Source organism: Stegostoma tigrinum, chromosome 7, assembly GCF_030684315.1.
Source record: "Stegostoma tigrinum isolate sSteTig4 chromosome 7, sSteTig4.hap1, whole genome shotgun sequence".
NCBI classification, from domain to species: Eukaryota; Metazoa; Chordata; class Chondrichthyes; order Orectolobiformes; family Stegostomatidae; genus Stegostoma; species Stegostoma tigrinum.
The window spans coordinates 36927948-36949620 of NC_081360.1; the positions used below are offsets into that span (position 1 = coordinate 36927948).

Here is a 21673-nt window from a genome sequence, read left to right on the forward strand (position 1 = left end):
CTTTTTGCTCTGCTACTTCAACTCTCTGGTTAGTCTTTGTTAAGAAACCAGAATTGACCAGTTTATTCTGGTCTTCTTGCCACTTGAAAGTTGGTTTCAAAATGGGCAAGAGCATAAACCTGCCTCATCTTAATAATTAACAGTGTGAAGCTGGATGAACACGGCAGGCCAAGCAGCATCAGAAGAGCAGGAAAGCTTGATGTTTCGGGTCGGGACCCTTCATCAGAAAATGAGTCAAGTGTATGTAGGGCATATAAATCAGATCCAGACCTTCGGGAGGTAAGTTAGAAAGCAACTGGCATCACTTGGTAACCAGCATCCAGCCTACTGTGCCAAACAACACTAGTACAGAAGACTTGTATCTCCCAAACAATTTTATTGTAAGGAACACAAACAGTCTGAGTTTTAAAAACAAAGTTTTTTTTATATATATATATATATAAAAAAAACTAACAATGACTAATTACCCGTCCTAAAAATATTGAACATTTCATCCTGTCATTTCCCAATTGATGCCCAGCTGTAATCACTGTGTGATCTGTAATGTAGATAGCCAGCTGTAATCAATTTTCCGAAGTTTTTTAAGTTCTTTTTGCTCAGATTTGGTCAGCTTAGGTAACAGTTCCTCTGATGAATATGTGCCCTTTGTTTCTTGCTCATCTTCAACAAGATTAACTTCCATGTCAGATTCATCTTCCTCTTTCTCTCTGTCCATTTCTTCCTCTTCCTCCTCCTTCTCCTCCTCCTCCTCCTCTTCTTTTGGGCTAATTTCATACGTTACAAAAATATATAATCAATTAAAAACAGACCTTCTACATTCAAGTGAATTAGTTGGGAATAGAATTCAAACACATAATTACTTCAATTTAATTTGACCTATTATTTCACACAGTTATCACTCAAGTGAAAATATTCTCTCAGTATCAGTTCCAACTTATTTTTCAGTGTCCTTAAGACCACAGAAAACAAGAACAGTAGAAGCCTTTCGGCCCCTCAAGCCTGCTCAGCCATTCAATAGGACAATGGCTGATCTGAGATCCCTCACCTCCATCTTCCTGACCTTTTCCCACAACCCACGATTCCCCTATTGATCCAGAATCTGACTATCTCAGCTCTAATAATACAGAAGAACTCTGCCTCCCACAGGTCTCTGTGCCGAGGAGTTGCAAAGCCTTTTGTTAAACTTACTTGTGCTTTGAGGCAATAATCTGGCTTTACCTTATTTATATCCTTTAGTATCACTACCATTGCTGTAACATTCAGTTCTTCTTTTCTTCCTGCCGAAGTGCATAACCTCACATTTTGCCCGATTATATTTCATCTGCCAAGCTTTTTCTTGTTAAATCCATCTATATCCCTCTACAGAGACTATCATCCTCATCTCTTGCCTGTGCACATATTTTTGGGCCATCTGCAAACCTGGTGACAGTATATGGTAAATAGTTGCTGCCCCAGCATGATCCGTGTGGAACCACATTAGTTACAGGGTGTCATCCTAACTCTGTCTTCCACTAGTCAGCCAATCTTCCCTCCATGCTAAAACATGATTTAAAATTCCATGGGCTTCTGTCTTAAGTAATCTAAGGTATAGTATTTTATCCAACATCTTCTGAAAAATCCAAATACGTTACATCCACCACTCCCCTTTAAAATATGAACTCATTTTTACACTTCATTTCCTACAAGATTACCTATAATGCTCTTCTTATTTTGAGTCAATAACAATGAAACCACTATAAGCTTCTCAGCAGTCTATCAATCACTTATTGGAAAACTATTATCAGGAACACATGAACATGCATTTACCATTGTTGAAATGTTCTCCAATTTGTTATTGTTTGTCATGCTTTGATTTTAATTTTTAATTGGAATTGTCAATCAGCAACCAAACTCATCACATCCTAATTGAATTCTTCCCCCTACTCACTTATCATCTTTCTGATTCTACTCAGATTCAAGTTATTTTCCCTGCCCCGCTTCCAAGAACAGGGTTCATATTTTCTCCAACTGTATGGAATAAAAACACAAGTTTACTCCATGCTTATTTTTTAATTCATTCATGGGATGTGGGCTTCACTGCTGGATCAGCATTTGTTGCCTTTTAGGTGGTGGTGGTTAGCTATCTTGGATTCTGCAGTACATTTGATACAGGTACATAGTGCTTTTAACAAGTTCCAAGATTTTGACCCAGTGACCCTGAAGGAGCAGAGAAATGTCATACAGATGTCACATCAAGTAATGTTGTTGAATGGTCTGAAGGGCAACATGTTCCCCGAAAGCTGCCACCCAAGTGGATAGAGTTGCTAAGGCAGCGTATGGTGTGTGTTAGCTTTCATTCATAGAGGGATTGAATTCAAGAGTCGTGAAGTTATGCTCCAGTGATACAAAAGCCTGGTTCAGCTACATCTGGAGTATTGTGTCGAGTTCTGGTTGTCTCATTATGGGAAAGATATGGTGGCATTGGAGAAGGTGCAGAGGACATTTACCAGGATGTTGCCTGGAATGGAGGGAAGGTTTTACGATGAAAGGTTGACAGCGCTAGGGCTTTTCTCTGTTGAATGACGAAGGATGAGAGGGGACTTGATAGAGGTGTATGAAATGATCAGGAGTATAAATAGAGTAGGCAGCCAGAGACATTTTCCTAGGGTGAAGGTCGCTATTACGAGAGGATATAATTTTAAAGTGAGTGGAGGTAGATACGGGGAGACGTCAGAGGTAGATTCTTTATTCAAAGAGTGGTCGGGGCATGGAATGCATTGCTGGAGAGGGTAGTGGCCTCATTAGGGGCATTTAAACAGCTATTAGATAGGCATATGGAGGATAGTACAAGGTAGGGGCAGAGGTTACATAGACCTTACGATTAGGATAAAAGTTCGACACAACATCATGGGCTGAAGGGCCTGCACTGTTCTACGTTCTATGTAAGTGATGCTGTTCCCATGTACCTGTTGCCCTTGTCCTTCTATATGACAATGGCCCGTGAATTTGAAAGGTGCTAAAAAGCCCTGGTGAATTTATGCAGATTATCATGTTGATGTTATACACTGCTGCCACTGTGCTTCAGCGGTGGATGGAGTGAATATTTATGGATGTATTGCCAGTAATACAGGATTTGAAGGCCAAGAAGAAAAATCTAACCCTAAACCAAAAAGACCATAAGAATAAGATATGGAAAGGAGTAGACTGTTCAGTCCCTTGAGCCTGCTCTGCTGTTCCATAGGACTGTGACAGAACTGATATTTCGCATATCCATTTTCTCGCATTTTCTCCATAACTTATGATATCACAATTTAACAAGGATCTATCTCTCATCTTTAAATATACACATGGACTCTACCGCCATAGCACAGTGGCAAAGGAGTTGCAGAGACTCTTAACCCCCAGTAGAAATTCCTCCTCATCCCCGTATTAAACTGATAGCCCCCTGTTAATTCTGACACTGTCTTTTGGTCGTAGACTCTCCCATGAAATATCGTCTCAGAACTGACCCTGTCAAATCTCTTAAAAACTGCACGTTTCAATGAGATTGCCTCTCATTCTTCCAAATTCCAATGAACAGAGTTCCAACTTGTTTAGCCTTTGCTTAAGACAATTCCTTCATACTAGGGATTATCCTTGTAAACCTTCTGTTAGCTCCCTCCAACGTTATCTTTTTGTCTAAGCAAAGTAACTGAAGAGCTATCCAAACAGCAAGAACAAAAGAAGGGGTAAAATCTCAAATGATATTTGTTTGCATTACTGAGATCTTATCTGCATTTGGAATATGTCACGTATTCTATAGACACTAATTCATTCAGCTTACCTTGTGCCCAACTTGGGTATCAACAGTGAGTTCACAAACATTGAACAGAGAAACGATGTATTTGGCAGAACATGAGCTGGTGTATGAAGCATCTAGAAAAAAATAAAAAATGCTTTGTAGAAAGTCAAACTAGTTCAGACTTCATTTTCTCAACTGCTCATCATGCAGGTACTCACTTCATCAATTGTTGCCGATCCTTCAGGCAATGCTGTTTGTTTTGCTTCTGAAACAAAATTGGTTTGTTGCTCCCTATGCTTTCCCAGCAACACATGGAAAGGAGTCATGGGAATGTTTTCTTCTAGGACCAGCTGGAAGAAAATTGAATGTTATAAACTTGCAGAATTTGAACAAAGATTTCCCAGAAACCACTCTTTTTAGAAACATAGAGAACTTTATCAAAGCATAAAGAACGTAGAACAATTAACAAAACAGCACATAGTAAAGGTCATTTATTAAAGTTTCTTAACTTTCAATATTAACAAAATTAAGATGATGACATACAGGAATGAGATAAGCTGACCTGCTGTCGCAAAATGCCGGCACGGACACAATAGGTAAAAATGCCCTCGTGTTGTAACAATTATATGATTCTGAACAACACAATGTAGAGTTATTGCACTTCCTCCACAATAACACTCAACACTGGAACCCCTAAGGGTGTATCTTCAGCCCCCTTCTGTACTCCATCACATCCACGACTGTTGCCAAATTATGAATGAAGGCCATCTAGAAGTTCACTCACAACACCATCGCCATGAGACAGATATCTAACTATGTCAAAATACAGAAGGGAGATAGACGGCTTGGTGACGTGGTGCAACGTCAGCAAAACTAAAGAACTGAGCACTGACTTCTGAAAGAAAGGAGGAGAACAGCATGCCCCATCTACACCAAATGGAATACAGCGTCAAGTTCCTCTGAGTGATAATAGCCTGATAACTTGTCCTGGACATCCCACGCAGATGCAACAGTCAAGAAGGCACAACACCTCTTTTTCCTCAGGCGGCTCAAGAAATTTGGCATGACCATAGGGACTCTCACCAATGTTTACAGATACACCACTGAAAGCATACTGCGCGGGTGCATAATGGCCTGGATGGCCACTGCTTGGTCCAAGATTCTAAGAAACTACAGAAGGTGGTGAGCACAGCCCAGACCATCACAGAAGCCAACTTTCCACCCATGGACTCCATTTACATGGCTCACTGCCGCAGAAAGGTGGCCAAAGAATTCCCCAATACCGGTAATAATCTCCTACAACATCTTCTGCCAGACAGAAGATATAGAAGCGTGAACTCAAGCATGAGCAGATTCAATAACAGCTTCTTCCCAACCATTATTAGAATGATGAATGGACCTTCTAGCTTCAAATAATTCTGATCTTGCTAACGTTGATCTTGCCTAGTGCACACCCCGTGCAATGTAACCTGTACGCCTCTAAGTCTTTTTGATCTGTACATCCTTGCTTACTATGATCTGCCTGTACTGCTCGTAAACAAAGCTTTTCACTGAACTTCAGTACACGTTGACACTAAAATCATTAATATAATATTATCAATAGTACAAATTAACAAACTACAAATAAAAAAGGAAAAGGTGCTGAACCCCTTGTCACAAGATGTTGCTACCTTGCGAGACAACACCAGCCAACATTATCCAAAATCATTATATCACCAGAAAAAATTAAAAGGTGCATCAGAATTTCACAATTCAGATAACATTTTGAATATTGCTTTCCACTTGCAACAAGCAAATTTTTTCATAAGATATATGACTTATAGAAAGCAAAACATTTTTTCCCCCAGACACATTATTATTGTACTGGTTACATACATGCTTGCTGGATGATGTCAATCTTTTTTCTACTGATTCTGTATCGAATGTCATCAAGTTCTGTAAGGGAAACATGTTCATCAACATTAAATAGTAAATAAGCAGTAAAGATCTAATCTCTTCACTAGTTTGCAAATTCACCATATAAATTTGCTTTACCTGTGAAGCAGAGAGGAAGTACAGCTGGGACTTAGCTAGCCATTGCTTATTATCAGAATTGTAGTCCTCAGGAAATTCTCTGGGGACAAAGAGCGCCCACTGAACTAGACCAGAACACACATTTGCCTGCATGTACAAGGGCCGTGGCTCATTAGGCTTAAAAACAAACACTAGGAGAAAGAAAGAACATTAATAAAAAATACTTAACATACTTGGATTCTAAAAAGCCAAAAGAAAATACAAAGTTGGCAACTGTTGAAAAGTAATATATTCCACTTTTGTGCTCATGTCCTTTCAATACATTAACAGCCAGAAAGCCACAGGAAAATAAACAGTGGAGATGTTGAACTTTTCCACTGCAATAGGCTTAAAACTTGAAGCAAACCCAACAGCTAATGTTCTTACAGATAAGACAGTTTCATATTATCACTTTCGAAGACAGATGTAATGAATAATTATAATTTTACAGCAAAGTAAATTTAAGACTTAAATGTGATTCCCTTTGAATCAAAGGTCACTTTCTAATATCTAGAATATGAGACACAAAACATTACATAAAGTAACTGCCATGAGAACTTGTAAAGCACTATTCTAAGCCATACCTGTTAATTCTAGTGTTATATAATACTTAGAGTACAACAGACAGGCATTCTAGCTGTTAATATGGCAGAATAAATTTGGTGAGATCGTAAACTTTGATTTTTATGCCACAAATGTTCCTCGACAAAAATTCTTGAAAATGCATCATATGCACAGCAGAACAGCAAATACAGTGAAAAACAAGTTTTGTACTTTTGCTGTAGAAATCTAAAAGAATTTTCAAATTCAGAGGTTATTGTAATGCAACAAAACATCAATGGAAGAACTGCAAAGTCAGAAACTGGTAGGCTAATATAGCCTGCTTTTGTTCTCCTATAAGCTCAACACAGAATTTTGTGATATGGTCCAGGAGTCATTGACAGTCAACAAAATCAACTCTAAAAGAGAGAGAGATCTTCCCGATTTCTGCCAAGTTGAATGGCTATGACGTATCAAGGAAAACAAAAGCCATCTTCTTGGCTATGTGTCTGGTCTCTTGTGTCTGTCTGCAGCTGACTGCCCAAAGCAGCATGCTGGCACTTTTTAATCTGACTGTTCATGAAGGAAGGCAAATAATTAACCACAAATGAAGTGACAAATAAAAAATTCAAGTGAAATATTATTATACTAGGAATTTATCTCAAAGTTTGCAAAATCAGTCATTATTGTTTAAAAAGCTTGCATCTAAAATTAGATATTTTTGTGATAAGTAATCAGCTGAAAACAGTAATCAGATAAATCTTAAAATTATAATGACTGCACTATATTAAATAAAGTAGTTGCTTAATTTACTGATATGAAAAATTCAGCATATATTGCAGTTAAGTACAACTATTATACTTACAGTCTGTAATGTGAGAAAATTCAGTAAAAACGGCAACATTTTCGGAAAGAGGGTCGACTTGCAAGACCGTAACATTCAACCGTGTGCTCCATTCCACTGCAGAACAAAAACTAGAAACTCAAAAGCGGTTTAATGGTTATAAATGGTGTGGCTAAAAAAAAACAACTCAGTACTCTGCAAATCACAGATTTATTTTACGATGTTGTTAAAGGAAAAAAAAATCATACTCACAACTACAGCTTAAAAGGTTCCAACAGCACAAGAAACCATTTTCAGTTGTTCCAAGGAGGTATTTGGAACAGCTGAGTCTTCCAAAAGCAAAGTCTCTGAAAGATACAAGTGAAACTTGTATCAAAATAGTGTTAATTCTTGAGTAGAAACATTCGTCAAATTTCATACATTTCACATAGCTATCAAACTGTTAAGGAGAACATTCAATCCTGAAAAGGCTAATTTCATAACAAAATTTTGTCATTTCATTGGTGTTTAGAAAGTACACTTTCTTAGTTGAAAGATTATTAGAATAGGAGCCTTTATAACTGACTCAAACACAATGTAAAATATGAACAATCTGAAGAGTCCATTTCTAAACTTGTTCAGCTGTGTCTTGATCTGAACAGTGGAAAACTAATTGAGATGCAGCTACTGTATACATGTGTGCGGGACATCAAGAAGATCACAACAAAATAGATTTTTCTGATTCCCATGTGAAAGGCTCACGGTGGTGCTGGAGGAGGAGGAGTTGGGAAGGTGCACTGGGTACACGTAGGGAACCTTCACGACACATTTCCACTACTACAGAACTTCTTACAGGGCAGCCTGGAAAACAGGTGGGTCACCCACTAGAGGGGGGCTGGGAGACAATTTGCATATGAAAGCCCTAATTATGGACCATTTCATGATCTCACTGGCATTTTATCAATGATGGAGTATCTCCAAGCCACGTGAGGACGACTTTAGCAGATGGTCTAGCCAGTGAAGGCAGAGATTCCATGTCACGACAAAATGGGCTATATTGAAGAAAGGCCACAATTGCTGACGGAGGTCAATCTGACAGAGTGGTATACCTCCTTGTACAGATTCTGGTTAGTAGTTGATTGTTGTGCAGGAAGGTACTTCAATTAAGACAGCCTCACAGTCCCCAACCTCTCCTGGTGTGACTGCTGAGGGTTTAAAGCTGCTAGCTCTCTAGACTGGTTTGGTAGCATAAGGAGACCACATAACATGCTTGGAGGTAGCTAATTAGGAAGCTATGTCTAATAGCAATTAGGAAGCTATTAGGGCTGTTTTTTCAGTCTTGCTATAAATGAGTGAGTATTTGGGGTCCCTATTTGGCCCTAATATCAGACAGTCAAACTTCAAATCAAAAATCTATCCAAATTGTTTTCATTCTATTGGCAATCTTAACCAAAGATTCTCTTCACTTTGTACATCAATTTAGTTTCTACACCGAACTATGGCAATATTGAGATTAGCTGACGTTGACAGAGTAAAGCAATGTTTTGCAGCGCAGCAAGCGGCTGAAAACTGGATAATTTAACATTTCAACAAGATAGAAGAAAATACCAAATTTCCTACAGGTGAAACATTAATTGCAAAATTAGAGCCAGACTGCATATTTATATTTTGCAGTACAGATAATGATGTTACAAGAACAAACAGTGTTGTAGCTGACAGCAAATAAATTCACAGGGGACATACCGTATTTTCCCAGGTGGATGGCAGAAAGTGCATTTCAAATCCCAAGTGTCTGGGTCCCATAAAGTAATGATCTGTTCAAAACTGACAGCAAGCAGGGAGCCATCTTCAGAGAAACTACAATTTGTGGCTTGAAGATGGTGATATGTTCCCACAAAATCACAGCTCCAGCATACACATTTTCCTGGAAATGAATTACAAGACAGACAGCACATTATATAAATGGTTATATGTGGGGAAAACCACAGACTTTGTAACTGCTCTGATCAATCATGTGAACTTTTGCACTGGCAATTCAGTCCAAGTATTATTTTGAGTACTTGAAATCAAGGAGTTTCAAGAAACTGCACAAAACAGAAGTGCAAATACAAAATATCAACATTAGCCTCACTTTTCAAAAGGGAGACTCGAACAGATGAATTTTAACTTTTAAAAGTAAATCACTATCCCTACAGTGATCAGTGAACTAATGCACCAAAGTAAAACAGGAGATAGGAGGGAAAATAAAATAAAAATAATTTTAAAAAAAATTTCATAAAGCTTTTCAATGAAGTAATGACAAAATTCAATATCGCCATGTGGAAACCTATGCAACCACACCTTCTATTGTTGAATCTCAAACAAGTGAAAGTGCACCCAGAATACATTATCTAGTAGTCAATGTTGTCAAGTTAGCAAAAATCAACCCAAACATCTTTTTTAAGCAGTTGTAATGATGAACAATGTTTTCACAAATTGCACTTGGGAACTAGACTGGGCCAAGAAACAGACTCGAAAAAAGGAACAGCATTTTATACAGTATGAGAAGAGGGTGCTGACTGCTTTGACCATTGCTGACATGGAGATGCAATGAGGACACTACTGTCAATCTTGGTTCTCAACCAGGCAGGTGGACTGATTGGTCAGAACGCTGCCAAGGCAATGCAGTAGAGATTAGGAGCCTCTATGAGCCCTCACTTTCCCATAAAAATGGCAAAACTTGTGTATGGATTCCTTTTGCCTTCGTTAATAAAACGGGTCGTATCTTAACACACGTAGAATCAATCATGCGCAAATGCACTAAAAAAGTTTTTAAAAAATACCTCTGGATTTTTGAGGGTTCTTTTTTCACATTGGTTTTTCAAAAAAAATTACAAACAGTTCTTTATAAAAACAAAGAGCTGTGTTTTTGTTTTGGGGAGTCCTATACATGGTCGGCTCTGGAGAAGATTTTCTTCCTTTTTAGGAACTTATTGAAGAGGAATTTTTTTTTTATTCAGTTACTCAGCTAATTGGTTGACTTCATTTAAATTTTATATATTTGAGATATAAGTTTTAATTTATTTTCATTCTAACATTATTTTCTGAAGGTTATGAAAGATAGTTTATTTTATACATAAGGTATTATTGAAAGTTCCTGTTTTAGGCTTAATATTATTAAGGCCATATAGGAGGTACAGGGTGAGATGGCAAGTAGATTTAGAAAAGTTATTACACAGCAGGATCAGTAAGATAGTTGGGTGACTGTTGGGAAAGGCACGAAGATAGTTCAAAAGTCTCTGATGGCTATTCCTCTATCAAATTACAATTCAACTTTTGGAACTGTAGAAGGGGATAGTCTCTCCGAGGAAAATGGAAGGGGCAGTCAGTTATTGGACACGTGGAATTATTCTTATGTTAGGAAGCATTTGACAAGATTTAGTAGAAGTAGTGTTATTGGGGACTCTCCTATCAAGGGCAGAGATGGAAGATTTGACCGGAGATTCTGGGGCAGTGAGCGTAAATTTAGGATGGTTTATTGCCTTCCTGGAGTTAGGATTAAGGAAGTCTCTTAAATGTTTCAAGCACACTGGTGAAGATGAGATTGAGAAGCCAGAAATTAATTACTGTACATATTGGTAAGAATGACAGTTTCAGGGAAAAGACTAAAGCAGTACAGAGTGGACTTAAGAGACTGGGTAGAAGATTAAAGAAAACTTAAAAGTAGTAATTTCTGGTTTACTCCCAATGCCAACCTCAAACGAGGAGAAGGAACAAATGGTTAAAGGTCAGAAACCAATGGCTGAAAGCTGGTGTACTGTCAGGTTTTTGGACAATTGGAATGTCTTTTGGGATAGAAAAAACCTGTTCAAAAAGGATGGAGATAATCTAAACTGGAAAGGGACCAATATCTTAGCAGGGAGATTTGCTCATTCCATTAAGAAAGACTTTATACTGCAAGAGAGGAGGAGTGGAGAAATTCTAAGTAGCAATGTAAATAGAAGGGTTGATGGGAAAGATTCTGAATGTGAGGAGAGCACATTAATTAGGAAAGAAAGACGAGAGCAAGTCAGAGTACGTAGTAACTCTGAGGAACTAAACTGCATTTATTTCAATGCAAGGGGTCTTACAGGTAAGGCTGATGAACTCGGGGCACATTTATGAACATGGGTTCATAACTACTACAGAAATGTGGCTGAGAGATGGACAAGACTAGAAGCTCGATGTTCCGGGTTTTAGATGCTACAGGAAGGACAGAAAAGGAGGCAAGAAAGGGGGGAGGCTGGAATTTTTGATTAAGGAATACATTACTGCTGTAACCAGGGAAGATATTTCTGAAAAATCTTCCAGTGAAAATATATGGGTAGAAATTACAAATAAGAAAGCAAAGATAACTTTGATGGGATCGTACTCTAAACCTTCCAATAGCAAGAGGGAAATTGAGAAACAAATATGCTGGGAGATCTCAGATATATGTAAACATAATAAAGTTGTAATAATGGGGTATTTAATTTTCCAAACATTTACTCGGGCTACCATAGTGTTAACAGTTTGAATCGTGTAGAATTTGTCAAACGTGTTCAAGAAAATTTTCTTTATCAATATGTGGATGCTCTTTAGCACAGAATAAACGAAACTAGACTTTCTGTTGGGCAAAATAGCAGGGCAGGTGACTAAAGTAAAAGTGGGGGAACACTGTGGACCTAGCAGTCATAATTCAATTAGTTTCAAAATTGTTACGGAAAAGGATAAACCTTCCTTAAAACGTCAAAATTTTTATGGGAGTAAGGCAAACTTTAATGGTATGACACAAGAACTTTCAAAAGTTGGTTGGAGTAGACTGCTTGCCAGTAAAACGATGTCTGACAAGTTGGAGGCATTCAAGAGTGTGATGATGAGAGTTCAGAGGCATTTTGTTCCTGTTAGAGTGAAAGGTAAGGCAGGTAAGATTAAAGAACAATGGATGAATAAAGATAGAGGTTCTAGTCAAGAGTAAAAGAGAATCTTACTTTAGATATAGGCAACTTGGTTCAATTGAATCTCTTAATCAACATAAAGAGTGTAGAGGCATTCTGAAGAAAGAAATCAGGAAGGCAAAGAGGGGACATGAGATAACATTGACAGATAAGATTAAGGATAATCCAAAGAGATTCTACCAATACATTAAGAGCAAGAGGGTAACTACAGAGACGGTAAGGCCTGTTAAAGACCAGGCAGGGTGTTTTTGTGTTGAAACCTAAGAGGTGGGAGATGGAGTAAATGAATATTTTGCGTCAGTTTGTACTGTGAAGGAAGAAATGGAGTCAGGATAATGCAGACAAATAAACTTTGATGTTTTAAAAACAGTTCACACTATAGAAGACGAAGTTTGGGGGATCTTAAAGAAAAAAGGTGGATAAATCTCCAGGACTTAATTTAATGCATCCAAAAACATTGTGGGAAGAAAGGGAAGAAATAGTGAAATATTTGCATCATCTCTAACTATGGATGAGGGTGCCTAATATACCTTTGTATAAGTTGAAGGAGAAAGTGCAGAATTTGACTTTAAATAGAGTTTGACTTCAAATTGTTGATAGAAGATTTATTGGCATTTAGAGAGGCAAAAATTGATTAGGGATAGTCAACATCGTCTTATGAAAGGAAAGTCATGTCTCACAAGAATAAGTTACCAAAAAGACTGATTATGGAAGTGTAGTGGACGTTATTTATTTGGATTTTAGTAAAGCCTTTGACAAGGTTCCGCAGGTAGGTTAATTAGTAAAGTTAGGTCACGTTGGATTCAGAGTGAGCTTGCCAACTGGATACATAATTAGTTTAATTGCAGGGGACAGAGAGTAATAGTGGAGGGCTGCTTTTCAGACTACAGGCCTGTGACCAGCAGTGTTCCACAGAGATGGGTTCTGGGTCCTCATTTGCTTGTCATTTACATAAATGATGTGGACGAGAATCAAAAACGCATTGTTAGCAAGTTTGAGGATGACACCAAAATTAGAGGCATAGTAGAAAATGAAGAAGGTTTTCTAAGATTACAAAGGGATCTTGATCAAATGGGTCAATGGGCTGAAAAAAGGCAGGTGGAGTTCAATCTGGATAAATGTGAGGTATTGCATTTCGATATAACAGACAAGGGTAAGTCTTATACAATTAATGGTAGGGCCTTGAGTAGTGTTGTGGAACAGTGGGTCCAAGGGATGAAAGTACATAATTCCTTGAAGTTTGCATCACATATAGACAGGGAGGTTAAAAAGGTGTTTGGCATGCTTACCTTCATTGCTTAATCTTTTGAAAATGGCAATTGGGAAGATACATTGAGATTGCACAGGACATTGATGAGGCTGCTTCTGGAATACCACGTGCAGTTCTGGTTGCCCAGTTATAGGAAGGATATTATGAAACTGGAGTGGGTTCAGAAGAGATTTACCAGGATGTTGCCTGGTATGGAAGGTTTGAGTTATAAAGAAAGCCAGGATAGGCTGTGACTTTTTTCACTGGAGCAAAGGAGGTAGAGGCACGACATGATAGAAGTTTATAAAATACTAAGAGGTATAGATAGAGTGAATAGTAGTTGTCTTTTCCCTAGGATGGGAGACTTCAAGACTAGGGGGCACATTTTTAAGATGAGAGGAGAGTGATTTAAAAAAAAGACGAGAGGCAATTTTTTTTTTACACGAAGTGGGTCATGTATCGAATTAACTTTTTGAAAAAGTGGTGAATGCACAATTTTACTCCTGTACAATTACAACGTTTAAAAGACATTTGGATAGATAGGTGAATAGGAAAAGATTGAAGGGATATGGGCCAAGCGCAGGTGGGCGGGACTGGTTTAGTTTGGGATTGTATTCAGTATGGGCTGGTTGGACCAAACAGTCTTTTTTTTATGCGGTAATACTTTATATGCCTGATTAAGGCTTTTAAACTGGCTTTCAATGTAATTCTTAATACAGTCTGGTGCATTTTATATACAGGTTCCAATAAGAGAATCACATCTAATTGTGGACATGTTCTGAGGCTTGCAAACATAGGCTGAGTGGGCATGATTGGCATGCTACCATTATGAATGGTCAAAGGTTCATTGAAATGACTCACATCCCTACTGGATCTCTTATCATCCTTGCATCATCTGCTTTTTCTTGTTTACGTTAGTCAAATTGTTACAATCTAGTCTGCCTTTATCAAATTTCCCCATAATTTTCTGTGCTCCAACCAAAATGAACCTAGGTCTTCCAAGAACAAAAACAAAGTTATTGGAAAAGCTCAGCAGGTCTGGCAGCATCTGTGAAGGAGAAAACAGAGTTAACGTTTTGGGTCTGGTGACCCTCCCTCAGAAGTTCTGAGGGAGGGTCACCGGACTCGTAATGTTAACGCTGTTTTCTCCTTCACAGATGCTGGCAGACCGGCTGAGCTTTTCTAGCAACTTTGCTTTTGTTCTTGATTTACAGCATCTGCAGTTCTTTTGGTCTTTATCTAAATCTTCCGACTTCAACGAAATTTTCATATCCTGGAATAATTTTGGTAAATCTTTTTTAGGGTGACTATGGACAAGGACAAGGACAAAGTGTAATTCAGAGCAAAAACAATTAAGGGGAGCGGTCAATTTAAATGAAGTGAGAACTGTTCTCATCCAGTTAAATTAAGATCAAAGTTTGGCAGTTAAATTGGTAATTAACCAATCAAATGCCCTTAAAGACCACGTTGTTTGGGTGCAGCTAATGTACATTTCAATGAGGTTTTTGGAGGACCAACAAAGTCAGACCTTCCTGGATGAGTGAAAAGATAGTGATGATGATGAAGCGGAAGGGCACCTACATGCAAGTCCTAATGATAACGCAAGTGAGAAGCTGGCTGAACACAGAACATTCTGAAGGAAACTGTAAAGTAAGATAAGAAATGCCAAATCAGAGTATGGCAGTGCAAGAGACTCGTGGTTAGCATAAAAAGGAATCCAAACATCTTGTTAAGGCATAAAAATTTTCTTTTTTTTTTAGATTTTTTAGATTAGATTACAGTACGGAAACAGGCCCTTCGGCCCAACAAGTCCACACCGTCCCTTGCAACATCCCACCCAGACCCATCCCCCTATAACCCATACAGCCCTGAGCACTATAGGCAATTTAGCATGGCTGATCCACCTATCCTGCACATCTTTGGACTGTGGGAGGAAACCGGAGCACCCGGAGGAAACCCACGCAGACACAGGGAGAATGTGCGAACTCCACATAGACAGTCGCCCAAGGGTGGAATCGAACCCGGGTCCCTGGCGCTGTGAGGCTGCAGTGCTAACCACTGAGCCACTGTGCTGCCCCAAATGGCAGGAGTAAAAGACATGTGGAGTCCACGAGGGACCAAAAAAGGGGATTTATATATAGAAGCAGTGGCCAAGGGTATGTACAAAAGGCAAAATATCCATTTATCTTCAATAAGAAAGCAGACACTACTAAAATCAAAAGGTGGAATGTTGCAGATTAATGAAGAATTTCAAACGTTACGTCCTTCAAAAAGGGGGCAGGGATAAGATAAGGATTATAAACCAGTCAGTTTAACATCGACTCAAGGACTTTCCTGACAACAATCACTTGGACAAATGTGAATTAGAGAAAATCAGCTGGATTCATTAAATGCAAATAATGTACAATTAACTTCACTTGATTAGAATGAGGTTTATGAGGGCAAGACAGTTGATGCTGTGTACAGGGACTTTCAAAAAAGTTTAATAAACTACCAGGTGATAGCTCTAACTTGGCAGCCAAGCCTCACTAAATAAAAAGGACAATAGCAACATGGATTCAAAGTTGGCTGAATGGAAGTAAACAGTAGTGATGAACAAATACTTTTTGGACTGAAAAAAGATATAGAATAGATTAGGTTAGATTCCCTCCAGTGCGGAAACAGGCCCTTTAGCCCAACAAGTCCACATCGCCCCTTGGAGCATCCCATCCAGACCCATCGTCCTATAACCCTCACACCCCTGAAGACAACGGGTAATTCAGCATGGCCAATCCACTAGCATGCACATCTTTGGACCGTGGGAGGAAACCGGAGCACCACGCAGACACGGGGAGAATGTGTAAACTCTGCATAGTCAGTTACCCCAGGGTGGAATCGAACCCGGGTCCCTGGCGCTGTGAGGCTGCAGTGCTAATCACTGAGCCAGCGTGCCGCCCCAAATATAGGTACAGTACACCAGCAGTCAATATTGCAACAGTAGCTTTCTTCTCTGCTTCTAAGTTTAGATGTTCAGGGTACAATTTAAACATTTGAAGATGACATAAAACTTGTAAGCATTGTGAACAGTGTGGAAGCCTATGATAGATTTCGATGGACATAGACAAAATTTTCAGTAGAGAAGTGTAGTGTTATATTCTAGTAAGAAGAAATGGGAGAGGCAATACTAAGGATACAGCTCCAAAGGGGTGCAGAAACCAAGGGTATATGTGCTTAAATCAACAGATACAAACAATGAAGGGCAAGTTGAGAAAACAGTCAGAAAGGCTTATAAAATGCTAGATTTATAAACAGAATAATAGGTTACAAAAACAAGGGAAGTATATTGGCCTTATATAAAAACACTAGTTCAACCTCAACTGGAGTACTGGGTCCACTCAGGACGTAACAGTATAAGGATGTGCAGGTACTGGAGACGGAGTAGAGAAGATTCATGAAAATGTAAGAATGAGGGCCCAGGCATATGTTTCTTAGAGATGGGAGAGACTAGATTTAGTACAGATGCTCAAATTATTAACGGCCTAAACTGATCTAAGATATATGCCAAACAGGCAAAGATATAGGGCAGGAGTGTGGGACTAAGCACCTTTGGGACCAGCTCAGTGATCTTGCTGAGAATTAACACAGATACTGTGGACTAAACCATCTCATATGCTATTATATTTTGTTGAGTGGGAAATATCGATTTTCAAATTGACTGAATCATCTGTTTTGATATTCAAAAAGTACCATAAACGGGAGACAGCAGACACAAACAAACAGGCCTCTCTTTATAAGTTAGGATTGATATTCAATTTCCCTGAATAACTGATCTGGTACACTACTAAAAGTTCAAGATTTTAAAAAGTGAATAGGAACTACCTCAAAGGGCTGCTTGTAAATGGCTAAGTACTTACTGTATATATCTGAATCATCTCCAAGAATCCAGACTTTGAACTGGCAATCCAGTCCAGCCGTTACCAAAGTAGTTGGTCCACCTCTGGAGCCAGTCAAATTTTGAAAGCAAAGGGCTGAAATGTGGCTCTCATGTGGTGCATTTACCGTGGTATTAAGGGTAAAACTATCAGGAGGGAAAGAAATAATTTCTATTAATTACAATTACACAGCAACTCACATTTGGTACATTTCAATTTATTGCAGTACTTCCTTATCAAAGATATTCAGTGGATCTTAGTACTAAAACTTATATTTGTACAGCACCTTACTGTAACATCCTAAGGCCTTTCACAGGAGCATTAGAAAACAAGTAATGATATTGACTTAAGTAGGGAGATATTTGGTCAGATGACTGAAAGTTTGATCAAATAGGTAGGGTTTTAAGAATGTCTTCAACATCGAAATAGAGGTAGGCGAGGAAAATTGCAGGGAAAATTCTACAACATGGGATCTAGAAAACTAGAGGGACAGCCAGCAGTGGATGAGTGATAATTTGGAATACACACTAATCAAAACTTGTATTACTATTTCCAATCCTATTATTATTCCATTTCACTGGAATAGGAGGTGATACAAGACACTTGAAAAGGCTAACAAGCATGATTCATGTGCAATCCTCTGAAATCAATGAAGGAGCACCTTCAAACTGTTCCATCCAGCAATTGCTCAAGGAAGTTTTCTCTTACTACAAAAAAGTTACAAGTTCAGTAGCAGAAATAAAAAAAAACCTCTCCTTTGGATTTTAAATTAAATTAAGCGTATATAAGCCAAGATTCTTGAAAATAAAGGGTCGAATCTGATCATGTACCACTTATTCCTCAGGCACAGATGGTCAAATGAGATTTAGAAATGTGGTCCTATGTGCACGTGCCCACTCCTAAATACACAATATCATGGCAAAGGGATTACATGCATATCAATCAGCCAGGCTAGTTTAAAGACACTTCTGACACTGCAACCCTACACTCCAACTAACCTTGTACAAATGGACAGGACATTAACCAGAATGAATCAATGCAATTTAAAAGGGTCAATTATAGATCACTTGCTGGTGCAACCATACACCTTTCTGGAGGTTCCCTTTCTAGCTTATCAGCTATTATTCTACACTTCAGTGTAAAAATAGCTTCTAATGTTTACAGATACAATGCCCCTCCCGTTATGACATACAAACTGCTTTTAAGTATTTACATCGAGCTTTCAGCTGAAGTGTGCTGTCAATGAACTTCACAGGTAAAGGTGGCATGAGGTCGTAGACTTGCTCGCTGAGCCAGTGTGCTTGACTATAGACGTTTCGTTACCTTGCTAGGTAACAGTGTCAGTGCATCTGCAGTGAAGTGTTGGTGTTCTGTCCTGCTTGTTATTTATGTGTCTTGGTTTGTGGGGTTGGTTGGCATCACTTCCAGTTCTGTTTTTCAGTGGTTTGTATATCGGGTCCAATGCAATGTGTTTGTTGATGGAGTTCCAGCTGAAATGCCAGGAATTTCCTGGCATGTCTCTGTTTAGCTTGTGGCTGTTAGTGATGTGTTCTCCCAAACAAATTCACGTCTTTCATTTCTGTGTGTATTGAGGCAATAATTCGTTGTGTCTCTTGGTGGCTAGTTGATGTTCATGTATCCTTATCGTCAGTTTTCTTCCAGTTTGGCTTATTTAATGTTTCTCATGTCCATGCATGGTATTTGGTACGTTACATTAGTTTTATTGGTTGTGGGCACGGGATCTTTTGTGCTTATCAGTAGCTGTCGCAGGGTGATTGTTGGTTTGTGGACTACCAGGACTGAAAGAAACATTACATAAGCCGAACTGAAAGAAAACTGATGATAAGGATACACAAACACCAATTAGCTACTAAGAGATACAACCAATTCTCACTGGTCTCAATACACATGTACAAAGGACATGAAATTGACTGGGGAAACACATCCATAATAGCATAAGCTAAACAGAGCCATGCCAGAGAATGCCTGGCGGCCTGACATTTGAACTGGAACTCCATCAACAAACACATTGAACTGGGTCCCATATTCTAACCACTGAAAAACAGAACTGGAAGTGATACCAACCTATCCAGCAAACCAAAGCATACAAATAACAGTTGGGACAGAACACCAATGCTTCACCAGAAGCACAGTGACGATGTTACCTAGCAGGGTGACAAAATGTCTACAATCAAACACACTGGCTCAGCAAGCAAGTCTACAGCCTCATCCACACACGAGCCACAAATCTTCTCAAAAACTTGAAAGGGGGCATGAATTTAACATGTTGCTCGCTATGCAATGAATGGATACAGGCTAATTACATAACACTGTCAAACAGAAATAAATCTGCACAGCTGTCTGACCCAGCTGTTCTGCTGTTTGATTTCAAGTATCTCTGGACTTTGGAGTTCATCTAAGAAAAATTACATGCAAAATGCATAGGTGACGTCGGAGAGACCTGTGTGGGGTAGCTCATTGCTGGGGAGAAGCTAAGTGGCATTTTAAAGTGTAACTTTACTTTTTTTTAAATTACAAGAGTGAGGAGAGTGGGTTCTTTTTTGATTGTATGTTTTATTAACATCTGTCTTTTCATTAAAGTTTAAAAATATAAAACATAGGTATTAAGTCAGCCGGGAGCAGTGTTTTTTAGAGCAGTACAACTGTGCTATTTCCTGGGTCTTAAGGTGGCCTTTAGTAGATTGATGTGCTCTTCTTGTTGAATGTAGGAGATTAGGGAGAGTTTCTACGTTACTCCATGCTGTCCATCTCTATGACTCTCACTATATCCCTTTTGAAGTTACAAATAAACTCCCAATCATTCACAACATAGCCAGTTTAACGATACAGGATGGAAAGGGTTATACTTCAAGCAGTAAACAATGCTGCTGTTAAAGAATAATAAAAAAAGAGCTGTTTCTAACAGAAACTGCAAAATGTCAACACCCTTTATGACAGAGATTTCAAGGACTACTTTCCACTTAACAAGAGAAAGTAACAGGTGATTATATACCTTTAGTAATATAGCTTTATAAGAAATATTGCTGACATTTACAATCAATGGCCAAGGTAAAAAAATTTAGAAACTCAGTAAAACACTTGGCATAATTCAAATTTTTTAACTAAAAAGGTACAAGAAGTTCATTGTTCTAAATTCAACATCAATGGCTCTATTTACAGATGATTAAAAACAAGTTAATGTATTTCATTTCTGTGTATGGTATTTGGGTTTGGAAAACTCACCTCTGTTTTTCCTCATTATAAGCCCAAAATTTCATTTGCAGCTCAAGGTCAGTTGTTTCTCCCTTCCTTTCTTCCACAGTTACTAACCACATACCCTGACAGTCAAAGGCTGCCTTGACCACTTGAGTCTGGTTTAGTCCTGCTTGGTGGATGTATTCTTTTTGTACTATATCTAGCTGTGAAATTGAAACAAAATAACTTAGCTGTACATAAATATTACAAATTTAATCATGTCTGCTATTTTAGTGTTTAAAAACAGCTAATGAACACTGCACATTAATTGGAGAGGCCTGTGCAATCCACCTGTACTCAATACTTTGACCTTCTTAGGCCAAATTGCCAAAAGCATACAATGCTGCATTAAAACTATTGCTGAAATAGTTTTTGCTTTTGATCGGCAAAGAGAGGAAGGCATGTTTTAAATTACTTTAATGATAAATTTCCTGGAGAAATGACTCAATGATCGAGGATGCATACCACATTCATGAAATATTAATAGAATAGCTGCACTCAACTATGTGAATACCATTTGTATATCAAACATAAGACTGTGCAATAACATAGGGTAAAGAGAATGACCTAATGCAATGTTTAGAAAATGCCATACCAAAACAGGATGTCACCCATGGCCATGGTGGCATTCCAATCTATGTCCCCAGAATGTTAGTTTGGGGTTCTGGATTACTAGTTCAAGGGAGGTGGCGGTGTAATGTTAATATCACTAGACTAATAACCCAGAACCCCAGACTAGTGTTCTAGAGATGTGAGTTCAACTTTCACCAGGTCACCTAGAGAAATTTGAATAATACCTGGAATTAGAAGTTAGTCTAATGGTGATCATGCAACTTGTTGATTTACATAAAATCATGTTCGCTGATGTCCTTTCGAGAAGGAAATCTGCCAGTGATGACCACATCCCATGGCAAAATGAAAAAGGAGCATGTTTTTAGGAATTTATAAATTATCTGTATTTTGAATGCAGATTTTTGCATTGGTGTAATTCCAGGATTAGTTTTCAAAAAAAAGAGCCATTATTGGATAAATAGGTAGGTTCTTTGTGTCGTTTCAAACTACCAACATTCTTTATCACTAATATACAATACTTTTGCTAAAGGGTCATGGACTGTGAATTATTTACTG

At 38.5% G+C, this 21673-nt stretch overlaps 1 protein-coding gene across 1 annotated transcript in view; it reads right to left on the reverse strand.

Annotated features, from left to right (window-relative positions):
• Positions 1 to 407: 407 nt before the first annotated feature.
• Positions 408 to 21673, reverse strand: part of wdr75 (WD repeat domain 75) — a 39228-nt gene continuing 17962 nt past the window's right edge. Inside the window, exons 12-21 of the mRNA XM_048535254.2 lie at positions 20534 to 20709; positions 17273 to 17436; positions 8919 to 9099; positions 7449 to 7543; positions 7218 to 7313; positions 5795 to 5964; positions 5636 to 5695; positions 3979 to 4110; positions 3803 to 3894; positions 408 to 764 (exon numbers count right to left, since the gene is read on the reverse strand). Coding sequence (XP_048391211.2) covers positions 527 to 764; positions 3803 to 3894; positions 3979 to 4110; positions 5636 to 5695; positions 5795 to 5964; positions 7218 to 7313; positions 7449 to 7543; positions 8919 to 9099; positions 17273 to 17436; positions 20534 to 20709 — 1404 coding nt within the window. The 3' untranslated portion in view covers positions 408 to 526. The remainder of the gene's footprint in view (positions 765 to 3802; positions 3895 to 3978; positions 4111 to 5635; positions 5696 to 5794; positions 5965 to 7217; positions 7314 to 7448; positions 7544 to 8918; positions 9100 to 17272; positions 17437 to 20533; positions 20710 to 21673) is intronic.